The sequence below is a fragment of the Tinamus guttatus genome, unplaced genomic scaffold, assembly GCF_059628265.1.
Source record: "Tinamus guttatus ecotype Peru unplaced genomic scaffold, ASM5962826v1 Tinamus_guttatus_pri_ptg000583l, whole genome shotgun sequence".
NCBI classification, from domain to species: domain Eukaryota; kingdom Metazoa; phylum Chordata; class Aves; order Tinamiformes; family Tinamidae; genus Tinamus; species Tinamus guttatus.
This window is the reverse complement of record NW_028289117.1, coordinates 1548170-1561566: the sequence shown is the minus strand read 5'-3', so window position 1 is coordinate 1561566 and position 13397 is coordinate 1548170. Positions and strand designations below refer to the sequence as shown.

Genomic DNA, 13397 nt, shown 5'->3' with positions numbered 1-13397 from the left:
GAACAGCTGGGATAGCTGGTCTTCCTAGGGTAACCTGCTTCTGGCACTGTGACCAAACAAGTGCGCTGTGAATGTTGAGAAAATAACTTTTTTTCAAAAGCACTACTTTCTCTGGCAGAGCTGATGCTGAGCTCTAACTGAAGTTCTCTATGATTACATTAAAAAAAAAAAAAGTGTTCATTGAACAAAATTAGCAAGCTTTAACAGGAACAACAAACAATCCCCACTTAATTGCACATTCATTTTGATGTTCAGGTGGCAAGAATGAAATCCTAAGCCAACACTCAAGTGAACAGCTGCAGTAGCCTGGGTGTGCTGAAATTACAGCATTTCTCAGCTATAAAGCCATCTGGTCTGAATAAAGTGATACTAATAACTACAAATTACAAATAATGCATATTTCCATTGATAGGTTGAATATAACAGTTCACAAAATAAACCACATCTTTGGCAGTTACCACTTTTTTTTTCCACCCAGACATAGTTTAAGCAATAAATCTACAAGTTTTCAAACAGTTTCTTAGAATAAAGATTGTAAGCATAGTTTTAAAAATAGTAAAAGTCAAAAATATACAGTATATACAGGTTTTTAAAATTACTGCAAATTAGTATTCAGACCATACCAAAACCATTTTAGTACAATACTACTCTTAGATTATCCATTGAGTGTTTTGAATTAGCACTGAATATAGATTGACATTAGAAGAAAGGCAAACTACTGCAGTTTGATTTCTACAGAAGATCATTGTATTAAAGGAAAAAGTGGTCGTAATACACCAGCGTGCTCTAGGCCCTGACCAAATAGGGACACAACCTACAACTTCTAATGAGCAGAGTTATAAAGTGCCGAATGAAAACTTGAGGAGTTTGGTATGGCCTCAGCACTATTAGCATGTTTTAAAAAAAGAGTAGCCTACAGAATTTAAGAAAAATCCCACAGACCCCAGTCCAAGGCTCTGCTGCCCACGAACCACTTCTAAGCAGAGAAGCCACATCACACAGTCTGACTGCCATGTTAGTTTGGAGTTGCCGTCTGCAATATGGACACAAAAAGTACCATATGTTAGATTAGCAAGAGAATGCAACAAATCAGTTTGTACAAATTTACAGTAATTGTTATGTATTAGTATTCCCAGCACGTCCATGCAGTGTGGCTTAATGGAGTTTTAGGCAATTCCAATCTAAACTGTCCAAAAACAGTTCAACAGTTCAAAAGTTACACTTCTTGCACAATTTGAGATGCTTCCTTTTAGGAGGGCATTTATAAGACGGCACAATCTAATGAACCCCAGCATCTAGCATGGAAGCTATCACAAGAATCACACCATACCTAAAAGGAACCACAGCACATTTTTCCGTATCTGCAAGATGGAAGTAAAAGGAGAAGAAGAAAATGCTAAGGGTAGATTTTTCCATTAGTGTGTAAGATGATCATGCACCATTGAAAATATAAACTCCCCTTACCTGCCTTCTGCAGCCCACAAAACACAGAACTTGAGAGATCAACCACTTTGCTAGAACCCATTCTGTTCTTTAAAACCATTACGACTAAGTTTTTAAAAGTTAACTAAAATCTTGCACAGATTGTGTCCAGTTTTGCAGTAGTTTGCTAAAGCATATTAGTTGACATATAAATGGCAACAGCCAACAGAAATCACCTGACCAATAATTAGGAATGCAAGAGGTAGTTCTTCATAAGGGTACTTGCTTCCAAGGAAACTACTCCCTTCTCCACCTTATCTCCGTTAAACAAAAGCTAATTGCAAACCCAGTTGAATTTGAAGTGAACAGTGTGCTAGGAGGATACCAAACCTAATGGGCCATTTGCAGCTCATTACAAATAGCTCAGGTGTTAAATATAGCCATGCTAAAGGTAGGAAAAGGAAAGACTCCTGCCTGCGTTGCCACAGTTCAAGATTAATGCAAGCATAATCTAGTCTTTTTGCTCTGTAAGCCTTGTTAGTAGATGAGAAGTCCAAAGTTTGCATCTAGCCTAATTAAGGGGGTGGGGAAGATACAGACTCAGAAGTTAAACCCATACAAGTTTATGCAGTAACTCCTGGTTGCCATAAAAATACTTTTGATATAATTCAAGATGGTTTAAATGCTTTAGAAAATAAAGCACAGCTAGCAAGATTTTAAGTCAAAAAGGTAACAACACAAAAGGTAACAAAAACCAACAAAAGCCCCAACAACATATTTCATTATGTAAGATACACAAGCATTTATGCACAATGAAAAGCTGTAACTGAACCTGGATCCTAGCAGCATCGAGCCAAAGCTGCAAGGCTCAAAGCTGTTGAGATGCGATGACAAAGCAGGCAGGACTGAACAGTCACCTTTAACATCCCAGGAGCATGGGATGGAAGAGACCTCATTCATCACAGCTGTGGTCAAAGCCCCCCAGCCATGTGCTCTGCTTTGCATTTTGAATTTTGAATGTTATCTCATCCACCTCTATACATCCCTCATCATCTTGTCTTAAAACAATTTCACACCTATTTTCATGTATGGAATACTTGCATACAACCACTGTTTGTTGATTCAATAAAAGAATGGAACCAGATTGGAAAAAAGCACATTCAGCACTAGAAGTTACCACACATTTGCTAGTAGTCCAATTCTGCTTTAAAAATAAGTATTTAGATATTTTTAATAGTATCTTTAAAAAGATGAGGTTCATTCTTCAAACCAATATTGCAGTAAGGACAATTTTAAAAAGCCTTTAAGCCTTTAAGGCTGCAAGAACTAGTACTCTAAGTACTCATTAATATATGGTTACGCTACAGCTCATCTGAGGCAGCTGTTGAATTCAGTATAAGCAAAGGCTGCTGGAAAAGAGCATCCCAAACTTCTTTATGGGTGAAGATACATACAGGCAGCCAGAGTGCATTTAATACATGTTTTGCTTTTCAGATCAGACCAAATCTTGTTGCTTACTCCAACGGCTTATTCTGCTGGCACAGATTGTGCTTGGTGAGTCTGAAAATCCAAGTCCGATAGGAACAGGAATCTCAGTCGGTAGATTAACTGCTAATTTCGATCAACACAAGACAGCATTTCTCCATTAAAAGCCTTATCTACATAGACACACACCTCCTACTAACTTGTGTCATTCCCTCCGTTACACCAGTTAAAAACAACAACCACACTCACTTTCTATGAAAGATACTTTAACTTCTCATAACAAAGTGCTCTCAAAAGCTTTTCTTACAAAATTATTAAGAACAGTAAACTGTAAATCAGAAAGCAGAGTAGTCAAAGTACACAGCTTCCTTCTAAAGCGACTAGGTTAGAAGCATTTTCACACTGTCTCTTGCACTCATCAGTAAAGAAATAGAACTGCTTGACCCTAACATACTTCGGCCTTCGCAAAGGCCAGAAAAATCAGGAAGTGAAGAGGTGGAACATGGATATGAAGATCCGTTACATGGCATGTAAGCCAAACCCGCCTGGATGCTGCCTTGTGCCATGTGCTCTAGGTGTCCCCATGTGTGCAAGGGGGTTGGACTAGATGATCTCTGGAGGTCCCTTCCAACCTTAAGCATTCTGTGATTCTGTGTGTGAAAAGGATTCATCCTGGTTAAGTGGTGCTACCTAAGTTCACCTATAGAAGCTTTTGGTGAGAGAAAGAGGCAGCTAGACAAGCCTTGCCTTTTCCAGGTGGGCAACAAGACAACTGCTGGGAGGTTGGAGGACAAATGGTCATGAGTACCAGCATGAGGTGTGCTACCAGAGAAGCACTTGGTAGTCCTCAATATCCTTCTTTCCTTTCAGTGCGGTAGAGTTATTCACTGAAGGTAAGAATTTGCAGGGAACAGTGGAAATGTATACCTACAAAGAAAAGAAAAAGATCTGCACAGAATATGCAGAGTCTTCAGAAACTGTTAATGTTCCAGCTTGCTAGCATTCTTAAGCCAAAACAACCTGTGGGATGCCCCAAGTAATGCTGCGCTGACTTAAACTGGTTTCTTTGCCCTTAAAATAGCAGCATTAAGGAACTGCAAACAGTTTTGCAGAGTCATAAATACAGCATGAGCAGTGTTACCTAATAATGGACCAGTCTAGAAAAGATATAAGAGGCACCAGCAAAAGCATAGGCTAATTCTTGGGAAGTGTCCTTTACATGGGGGAAGACAAAGATGTACCAAAAAGCTTAAAGTCCCCTGGAAACATTCCTCTGTTTCCTCACGCATACACCATACATCTGCATTTTGATAAACTATCAGTTCAAGACACATTATCACACAACATAAGTAGTTATTCCCAGAATGAGCCAGCATTAGTAAGCAGCATTAATAAGCATAGACAAAGGATGGAAGAAAAATAAAAGTCCAAGATATCCAAGAAGAAACACTAGATTCAAAAATGCTAATTAAATGTCAAGTTTGTCTTGCCCAATGGTTCACCAAACTATGCTTGGCTCACAGACTGCCATTCATTGATATTACCAAGATATATAAAAGAGGTATCACTGTCCCTGTTAGACTAGTTTTATCCAGCTATGTCATGTATTCAATGATCCAAGCTGGTCTTATACACCGACCTACTATTCCGAATTGTCTCCCCACATTGATCAACTTGATCGATCCTTGAAGCAAGACTATTGTTTAAGAGAAGCAGCACACAGAACTTTCAACTGTGCAACACTGTTTAGAAGACCTGGCCAATTACATAAAAATTTTTTACTTTTGCTCATGTAAATATTGAGCTACACTGTCACCATCTCACATGCTAGACAGCCTGTTATTGAGAGGCTGCAAGTCATGCAAAACAATCCATGCCTTTAAGAAGCATATACATCCTGCAAGAAGTTAAACTCCAACAGTCTTATACTAGAGACAGCTGCATGTGCAGTGCTCTTGAACATGCTAGAAGTAATGGAAAAGACAAAGCCTCCAAGATTCTAAAGAACTTAAGAATTTAACATCTTGAGGACTGTACATCTTGACACCTAGGGGAATTTCAAAGTCAACACTCACATTTAATTGTTCAGTTTTAATTCAAGGCCCTGCTCTCTTTGAAATAGGCAGGTCTCCCACATAAGTTCAACTTCCACCTCATCCTTTGGTTTAGGAGTCATAAAAAACTTTTCCCTTTAGTACTTCTTACACACTTGCACTCTCCTCTCGTCACTTCAAGTACACCTAAGAAGCAAAACAGAGTACTGCAACTCTAAAAATATCTAAGCTTAAACAAACAAACCAGCCCCCTGCCCCTCTTCTGCCCCCCGGCTTTGGGGCACCATGCATCAACTTCAACACCTCTCCATCTCCTCCCCTGCTCCATTCCCTGTAGGGGACTAGAGCTAAAAGACATAGTCCCTCCTGGCCCAGAGTTCCTGCAGGGCTACAAAGTCCTACAATGGGATCAGGCAACAGCATATTATCTTCCAGAGAAGAAGCCATGGTTAAGGAAACTTTTCCCCTCTCCACTTTTTATAGCAGCACCAGCCTCTCCTGGCCTCCCAGGAAAATGGGCAGGTTCAAAACCAGACAGTGTCAGGGACCTGCCAGCAGAAGGAAGTCCCAGCAGGTCCACAGTGCCATCAGATTCTGGTAACTCAACATCTCCATCACAGCCTTTCCCCTCAAATTCCAGGGCAAATCCCCTTGACTTCTCTCCCCAAAAGCATTTCTTTCTTTCTCCTCACAGTTAACCAATTTCAAATGAGAAGTAAGCAAGGAAGAAGTTCCTTAACAGTTAAGCCCTACAATATTCATCTGCTCTCTGTAAGTCCTCCTACCTTTACAAGATCATAGGAGCTGTCTAACTCACACTGATCTGCACCAACAAGTCAGACGTAGTGGCAGAAGATGTGGATTATGTGTAAAAAAAAAACACATCAAACTTTTAGAAGTTTAACTCTTCACCAGAATGTTTAATTGCTGCTTCATGAGGTTAACATGCATTGTATTAAAAACAAAAACAAGAAAACTCACAACAAAAGTTTCTATAGCATAGTACGCACAATCCCTTTTTTTCCAAGTGATAATTATAGTAAATTTGCTGTCAAGTAGATGGGTTTTGTGATTGTTCTCAGAAAAATTCCCAGGCTAGGTTTAGAAGCTATTCATTTTTAAAGCTCTTTTTTTTTTTTTTTTTTTTTTTTTTAGGTCCACGTATCTGAAGTAACTTAGAACTTCTGCACACCTACATTAACTGATGCCTCTTTAGTGAAAGGGATGGCTACAATAATGGTACAAATTAATACGAAAGAGAAGGCTACAATAATGGTACAAATTAATACGAAAGAGAAGTCACAAACGTTTTGCAGAATTCTTGCTTCTGGTCTCTTACTATTTTAGAGGCTGAACAAACTCACTTCTGCAGAGGAAAAAGCATGCAAAGGAGTAAAGGGCAGGTTTCAAGTGCAGAAGTGACAAAGCTGCAGTTTTTGTCTTAAAAAAAAAAAAAAAAAAAAAAAAACACATTACAGATGAAAGGAAATAAAGATCACATTTTGCCCTATACTGTTATGTCCTTCTGTAAGGATGATTTCCAAGCATTTCCTTTAATATTTGAAATACACAAAATGGCTAAGTCCCAGCTTTTTCTTCGTTGCTGGAAGGCATCAAAATCAAATTTGAAGCCTGTATTATGGTGTATAATACAAAGCACTTCCAGTCAACTTTTTCTGTCCTCTTAGAAAAAACACCTTAAAATACCTAGACATTACCAAGCCATGCAATTCATTACTAACTTATAAAAATAAATATGGTCACGATTAACTTAAAATATATATATTCTGACTACTTAGCTAAAAATCTGAATATCCAAGCCATAATTAGCATTCTTAATGATTTGATGTTAATAATTATGTCTCAGGAGGGAAAGGTGAGGGAGGGGAAGACACTTGACACAGCTTTTGTTTTTGATCTTCTAACACTGTCCCTGCCCACTTCACAAAGGCCACCACAGTTCCAGAAGCATAGCCTGGAAACCCTGGATTACCACAGGACAAAAAGATAATGAATAATGCAATACATCCAATGTGACAGAATCAGATGCTGCTCTGATACATATTTTTTATTTACACAAACAAACTAAAAAACAGATATTTAAATATTTCTGCTATTTAAAAATAATCTTGCTCTGAATTTCTGTCCATTGGGACAGAACTGCTAAGTCTGAAGACTTAGGATTAATGAGAATTGCAACCCCTGCATGAACATAAATTCAAGGACAGGGAGGCAGAGTAGTCAAAATGACAGAACTAACCATATCGCCATATTAATCTATCCATAAAGCAGAATTTATGAGGCCATTTGACTTACTTCCCTTTCTGGTAACCTTTTCTTTATAATGAAAACAACAGATAATCTGTCTTCTACCTCTAGCGTTTTCTGGTATGCTAATACTGCAATCTTGATGCAAGATACCTTATATAAGGTATGCTGAATATGTTTTTCTTTTACTCTACACTGTTTCTGTGTCTATGTCGCACAGTAGAGTATACCTTAGCCTATTAAAATTTCAACTTGATAAATTTATGCAAGTTTCTTATCCATAAAAAAACTCCCTAAAAAACTAAGAATACCAATTATCATCTTTAAGTAATCTAGAAATTGTTGTTTAATTTTCCTTGAAGTTTTAAAAGGTTCACCTTTCTATATTAAGATTTTTGATTGTATCAAAGCCTCAAGTAGTACCCGATTTCACAGTCATACTAGTTATATATATATACACCTAATTCAATAATGAAACAATACTCTCAGGAATATATGATCACACAATACCCAAACACTTGATTGCATCTTTTTCACTGTATGCAATTCTGTGCCTATCTACACTTTTCTTCAAAGAAAAGCAGAGGTGTTTGCAAAAAAACGTTTGACAGCCTCAGGAGAATAAATCTATCTAGTTCGAAACTTAAAAAAGACTTTAAATCCACTGCTTGCTAATAAACAGGTGTAGATTGAGTAGCCACCCAAAAAGGACTAAAAATGCCCAGAATATAACCTGGCATATATACCAGCCTACATGAAACAGAGTTTTACTTGATGACGAACTTTCCACTTTCAGTAGTTCACGCATTGCACTGTAAAGCAAGAGGGAGAAAGAGGGCATAGGGAGAAAAAGCAGTAGTAGAAGGAAAAAAAAAAGTTGAAGTATAGTTATTAGCAATAGCAGTAAGAAAAAAAAGAATTTAAATTGTTCTTAGAGCAAGTTCTAAACAAAATACTGTATTATAAAATACATAGGCACTGCACACATACTTCCTACGTGCAAGTCAGCTGTGAAAGACCAAGCCTGGGCTGGATGTTCTCCAAATGCTCATTCAGCCTGTGCATCAAAAGCAAAAGCTTCACAGCTGTTTCACTCTGGATTAGCTACCTAAGGCTAACAGTATTCCCTCTGTAACTGTAAACTAGTTAATTTGCTGAAAAGATTAGGAGAGCTTCCGTTGGAGATTCATGACTGCTGGCATTCACTTAAACCATATCAAAATTCTAGAATCTGATGTTGCAAAGATTTGAAAAAGCCACAATAAGCCCAGGCAGACAAACCTACGAGCACAAACAGTAACTTTAGGGAAAGACCATGACAACAGGCAAAATATTGACAGGAGAAGGAAGCAGAGATCAGATCAACATACAGAACAGATAAAACATGGCAAATAGCATATAAACATTGAAGATTTACTGTCAAGAATCATTTGGCCAGGGACAATTTTCTGTACCATGTAGAGGTTCAAAGAGTAGATTACTGGCAATTGGGTAGTCTGCTGGCCTCATCCTCGCATTTATAGGAACTAAGAGAGGAAAAATACCCTACCTGGCCCATATCTGAAAAACATTTATTAAGTTCCAAATTCTCAGTAGGTCAGTAAAGGTTAAACAATCCTAACAGGCTTGAAACAGACGCAAGCCAGAACTAAAAAACTGAAATACAAAAAAAAATACAAGAAATTTTCAACCAGACCACATCCCAGCAGACAAGAAAAAAAAAAAAAAAAAGGAGGAAAAACATAAAACACTGCCATACCAACTCTGTGACTCGTTTCAGAGTAAGCAGCTCCCTTTCCTTGCAGATATATGGACATCGGCAGTAGCTCTCATTCAAAGCCACTCACTCTCTCCATCTCACTGATGAAACTACTAAACACTCAAACATAGAGCTGCTTCAGCACAGAGTTTCTCAAACAGCAGAAGCTGCCCCCTCCATATAGATATCCCCTACGGCACCTATTTTTAGCCTGTTAAGTATCACACAGATTATAGAAATCACCTGGCAGCCTCCAATTTACCAGCTCCTGAGCTAATTTTTATCCTTTGCATAACAAAAAGGCAAATGGGGATTCTACAGATTTAGAGCAAAAAATACAGGTCAAACTGGAAAGCTGTTCATCTTATGAACAGTGTATTTCCAGTAAGGACTCAAAAAATAATAATAAAGGCAGCCTGCAACTTTGGCAAAAATACCTAGGACATCCAGTACTGATCAGCTGAGTTATATTTAAGTCACTTCTAATTCATTGCAGCTACATCTAATGAACCACAGAGAAAAGCTTATTACTGCAATAAAACCAACTCAGCTCAGAGTTCTGTGGCTGAATCCTCTGCCTTCAGCATCAGCTACTGAACCAGTTCTGTATTCCAGATAAGCATTGAGGGAGGGAGAGGCAAAAGAGTACGTCTGTAGCACGGGCATCGAGTTGTCTGAAAGCACTCATTCAAGACAACACACAAAAATACACCAGTTAGAGAAGTTAAAAGGAAGACAAGTAAACCATCCAAACCCCATGCTAGAAAATGATCTTCCAGCTGAACAGAAGATATCAGGTATTTCAGGAACAGGTCTGTATTCCAAAGCACTACAAACTAATATTAGGAGGACTATTTCCTCTGGAATCACTCCTGTATCTCTCTCTCAGTTCTTACACACACAAGTACTTTTTTTTTCCTGCACACTCCCACATAGTCAGATGAAAAATGAGGAGTTGGGTAGTAAAACTGTCTCTCAATAGTAAACCAGAAACTACTATAAAGTGTATACACTATATAGTATATACTACTATAAAGTGTATACACTTCATAGTGGCAAAGTGCTACTATCCTTATTTCTGATATTTAAAAGCAGTAAGTGGTGCAGTTTCCCAGCTGTCATACAAGCCTATTACATTACAATTTGCTTATGAAGAGTACAAATTGTCATATTTCTCCAAAGAACCCACTAGAGTAAGTGATTAGCTACACAGACCAGCCATTATTAGCAAGAATCTGCTTCAAAGCATGGAGAAGAGGTAAGACTCCAGGGGGTGGAGATTTTGCATTTATGGAGACAGCTGGCAGAAGTGGTACAGCTGCATTCTTTCAACAGACCATAGAAAACAGTAAGTGGTAGATGCAGTTCAGCTGGCTGAGAGGGTTCACTTGAGAAGCAATTGGAGAAAAGGGATATCAGTTGTTTTTCAAACTTCTGACAGCTGGATTGACTGATCTAAAATGAATGGCATCAGTTTGAACTGACCTAGTATATTCTGCTCACCTCAAAGTCAACTGCTTGGTCCTCTCAACCTCCAGCAAGTGTCTGAATAACACTGCAGGTCATTAGGGAGGGAAAGGCCCTTCCGAGAAGTTCTGTAGAGCAAATTCCTTGGTTTCATCCCACCGTGAGCAGGACACTGGTGTGCACAAGCAGTATCAATCAAGCCCCGGAGAGAACAAGTTAGAGCTTACCCCGATACAGAAAAGTACAAATAGGTTTTCCTGCACCGGCTTAATTCTATGCTAGCTCCAAAGGGTTTTTATTCAGTTAAGTCTCATTCATTCACTTACATAGAAAGAGGAAAAAATAAAATAAAATAAAATAAAATAAAATAAAATAAAATAAAATAAAATAAAATAAAAAATAAGGGGTGTATGATGTCAGAGGCTAAGCCTAGGAGCTCCTGAAACCTTCCCTGAAAGCTGAGTTAGAGGTTCAGCCTCTTAGCATTTTGTTAATAGCATCTGTGAGAAGAAGTTTCAAGATATCAAAAGAGTAACATTAGCATTGCTTACCTCATGCCAGTTCAGTATGATAACAATAGATGGACTAATTTTAAGTAAACTCTAATGCCCCTTTGCTACACAGAACTGATGTTTGATCTCATATATTCAAATACAAACCCAGACTGCCCACTCTATATTCTTCCTTCAGTTAGAGAAGGTTTTGAAGGCTTTATAATCCTAGCACAACACAGTTTTGTTAATAAATGAAGAGAATAGCACATAATCCTCACATCTATTAAATATGTATTTTGCCTATCAAGGGCAAAATTTCACGCAAATTAAAAAAAAGAGAAAAAAAACAAACACCTGAATGTGATGCATTAAAAGATATTCTGGGACAAGATTCAGAAAGAAATCTGCTGGGAAATCTAGAAACAGATCTCTTCTCCAAAATCTTAATTCTTCAAATCCTGCCAAATGTCAGCTCCTCTAAGTACTCCAGAAGTAACATCCTTCCTAAACCTAAAAGCTTTTGAAGATGAAGTTCGGCTCACTAAAGCACCAGTCACATTACTTAGGATTTACGACCAATTAAACAAGAGTTTCCAACTAGTCAAAAGCCAGACGAAGGCTCTATTAAACAGGAAGTTAAATTTTTGCTTGTAGAAGCCTCAAAAATTGGTTCAAAGCAGGAAGAGCTGAAGAGATCAGTGAATATGAACAGGATTTCCTACTGACATATAGTATCATCAGGAGCTATGAGCATTCTAACTAGATCTACACCACTGCAAGAGCATGATGCACCAGACTGAATCCCTTTCATCAGGAATTTAGGTAGTGATTGATTTAGAGAAATTGGTCTTTTTCATGGACAACAGGTCACTTTCCAACACTTTAATGTAGGTTGCAAGTTAACTCAAGTCTTTCCTTTTTATCAAGGTATCCTGAATGTTTGAGTCAAGAAAAAGCAGATAGCATTCCTCATGATACGCTTCCAGAGTTATTCCATAAAAGATGGGCAGGATACAGACATATTTAAGTGGTTAATGACCCTAGATATACCGAACAAATGTCTTACTGAATCATATCATAACCTCCTAAGTTGAAAGTACCATTTTTCCCAATTCTGGGGCTGCTTTCTTTACCTCTCAGTTTTTAAAGCAGAAGTCCCAACTGACATGCACACATGCATGCACACACAGATGCCAAATTCAGCAGAAACAAGGTGCAGCCATTTTTAAGCAACAAAAGTTACTGAATTATGACAGATACCACTTGGAGTGCCAAATATAAAGTGTTCAAAGAAAACCACATTACATGCTGGCACTGCTCCAAGAACCCTTTGACACAAGACATCCTCTGATGGAGGAGCTATTCCTTCAAGAAAGCTTAATCTTTCATATGTTGGCATAAAGAATTACACCCAATTCTAGTGTTCTGGATTTCTAGATGGGAGCCCTCTGAAAGCTTCCCTTGGGGAGGGCAGGGGGTGGCCGTGTGTGCAAAGAAAAGCAGACCAAAGCTTAAAAATAAGTCAGTACAGACTCATGTTTATTCTAACAGTTAGAGGAAACACTTGCAGAGTGTTAGTCCATCCCCAAAAATCATTTGGGTTCAATAACAAGTTTTGACGCACTTTGCATACAATCACTTTGCTTTTGAAGGGAAACTAATCAATATTGCCTGGGTTCACAACTTACTTCTTTTGAGGCCCAATTATATCAATCTTTAATTTTTTCTCCATTACCACTCTGCTTAACCCCTTTAATCAAATGAGTTTTTGGAGCAAGTTTCATGCAGTAAGTTGCCGTTAGCAGCAACTGCAACTTTTGTTTATGCTGATTTTATCTTTTTCAATACAGTAACACAAACAGTGAATTAAAACCTTGTCTTTCTCCTCGATGCAATCAGTAATATAGGACAGCACCAGTTGACAACCATGATATTTCACATAATGAACAATCCTCAGCTCATAACATGCCTTTTCGAGTACAGAATAAAAAAGCATTTTGATAATCTATTTTCTGTTCTTTGCAGCAACTCAGCTCAACTGGTACACAGTACGGAGATTTGGCAGAGCATAAAGTTATTTAAACACTGTCAGCTATACACAGCTCAAAACAGATGGCCAATTCTCCGAAGAGTTTAAGAATGATGAGAAAGATTCATGCAAATCTGAATGTGCTTACTAGAGTTTTTTCTTTCACCTGATAAGCCTTGGAAATGAATAAACCTGTCTATTGCAGTTATTCTTGTGAAGCTATAGGTCTAATAGGGATAGTCCTTCTCTATCAGTCTTACATTCAGCTTGCCTTCTACCTTTTCACAAACATCTTCTATTATGTAAACAGATGCCAGACATCTGCTATTTCTTTTATTTCTTTAGAAAATGAATTCAAAACATGTTAAAAGCACAGTTCTTATCTGTATGTAAGCACATAATTGAAGAGTAACCGCCCA

The 13397-nt window shown here is 38.0% G+C and overlaps 1 protein-coding gene across 7 annotated transcripts in view; it reads right to left on the bottom strand.

Annotated features, from left to right (window-relative positions):
* The window catches only part of ELAVL2 (ELAV like RNA binding protein 2), an 86812-nt gene that overhangs the window by 36130 nt on the left and 37285 nt on the right, over nt 1-13397 (bottom strand). For 4 of the 7 annotated variants that reach the window (XM_010212444.2, XM_010212443.2, XM_088534674.1 and 1 more), the window contains exon 2: nt 943-1033. The exons of 1 other annotated variant lie outside the window; for it this stretch is intronic. In XM_010212444.2, coding sequence (XP_010210746.1) covers nt 943-1014 — 72 coding nt within the window. In that variant the 5' untranslated portion in view covers nt 1015-1033. Of the gene's footprint in view, nt 1-942; nt 1034-8988; nt 9046-13397 lie in introns of those variants that run through there. 2 more of the 7 variants (XM_088534672.1, XM_088534677.1) reach the window with 2 other exon arrangements.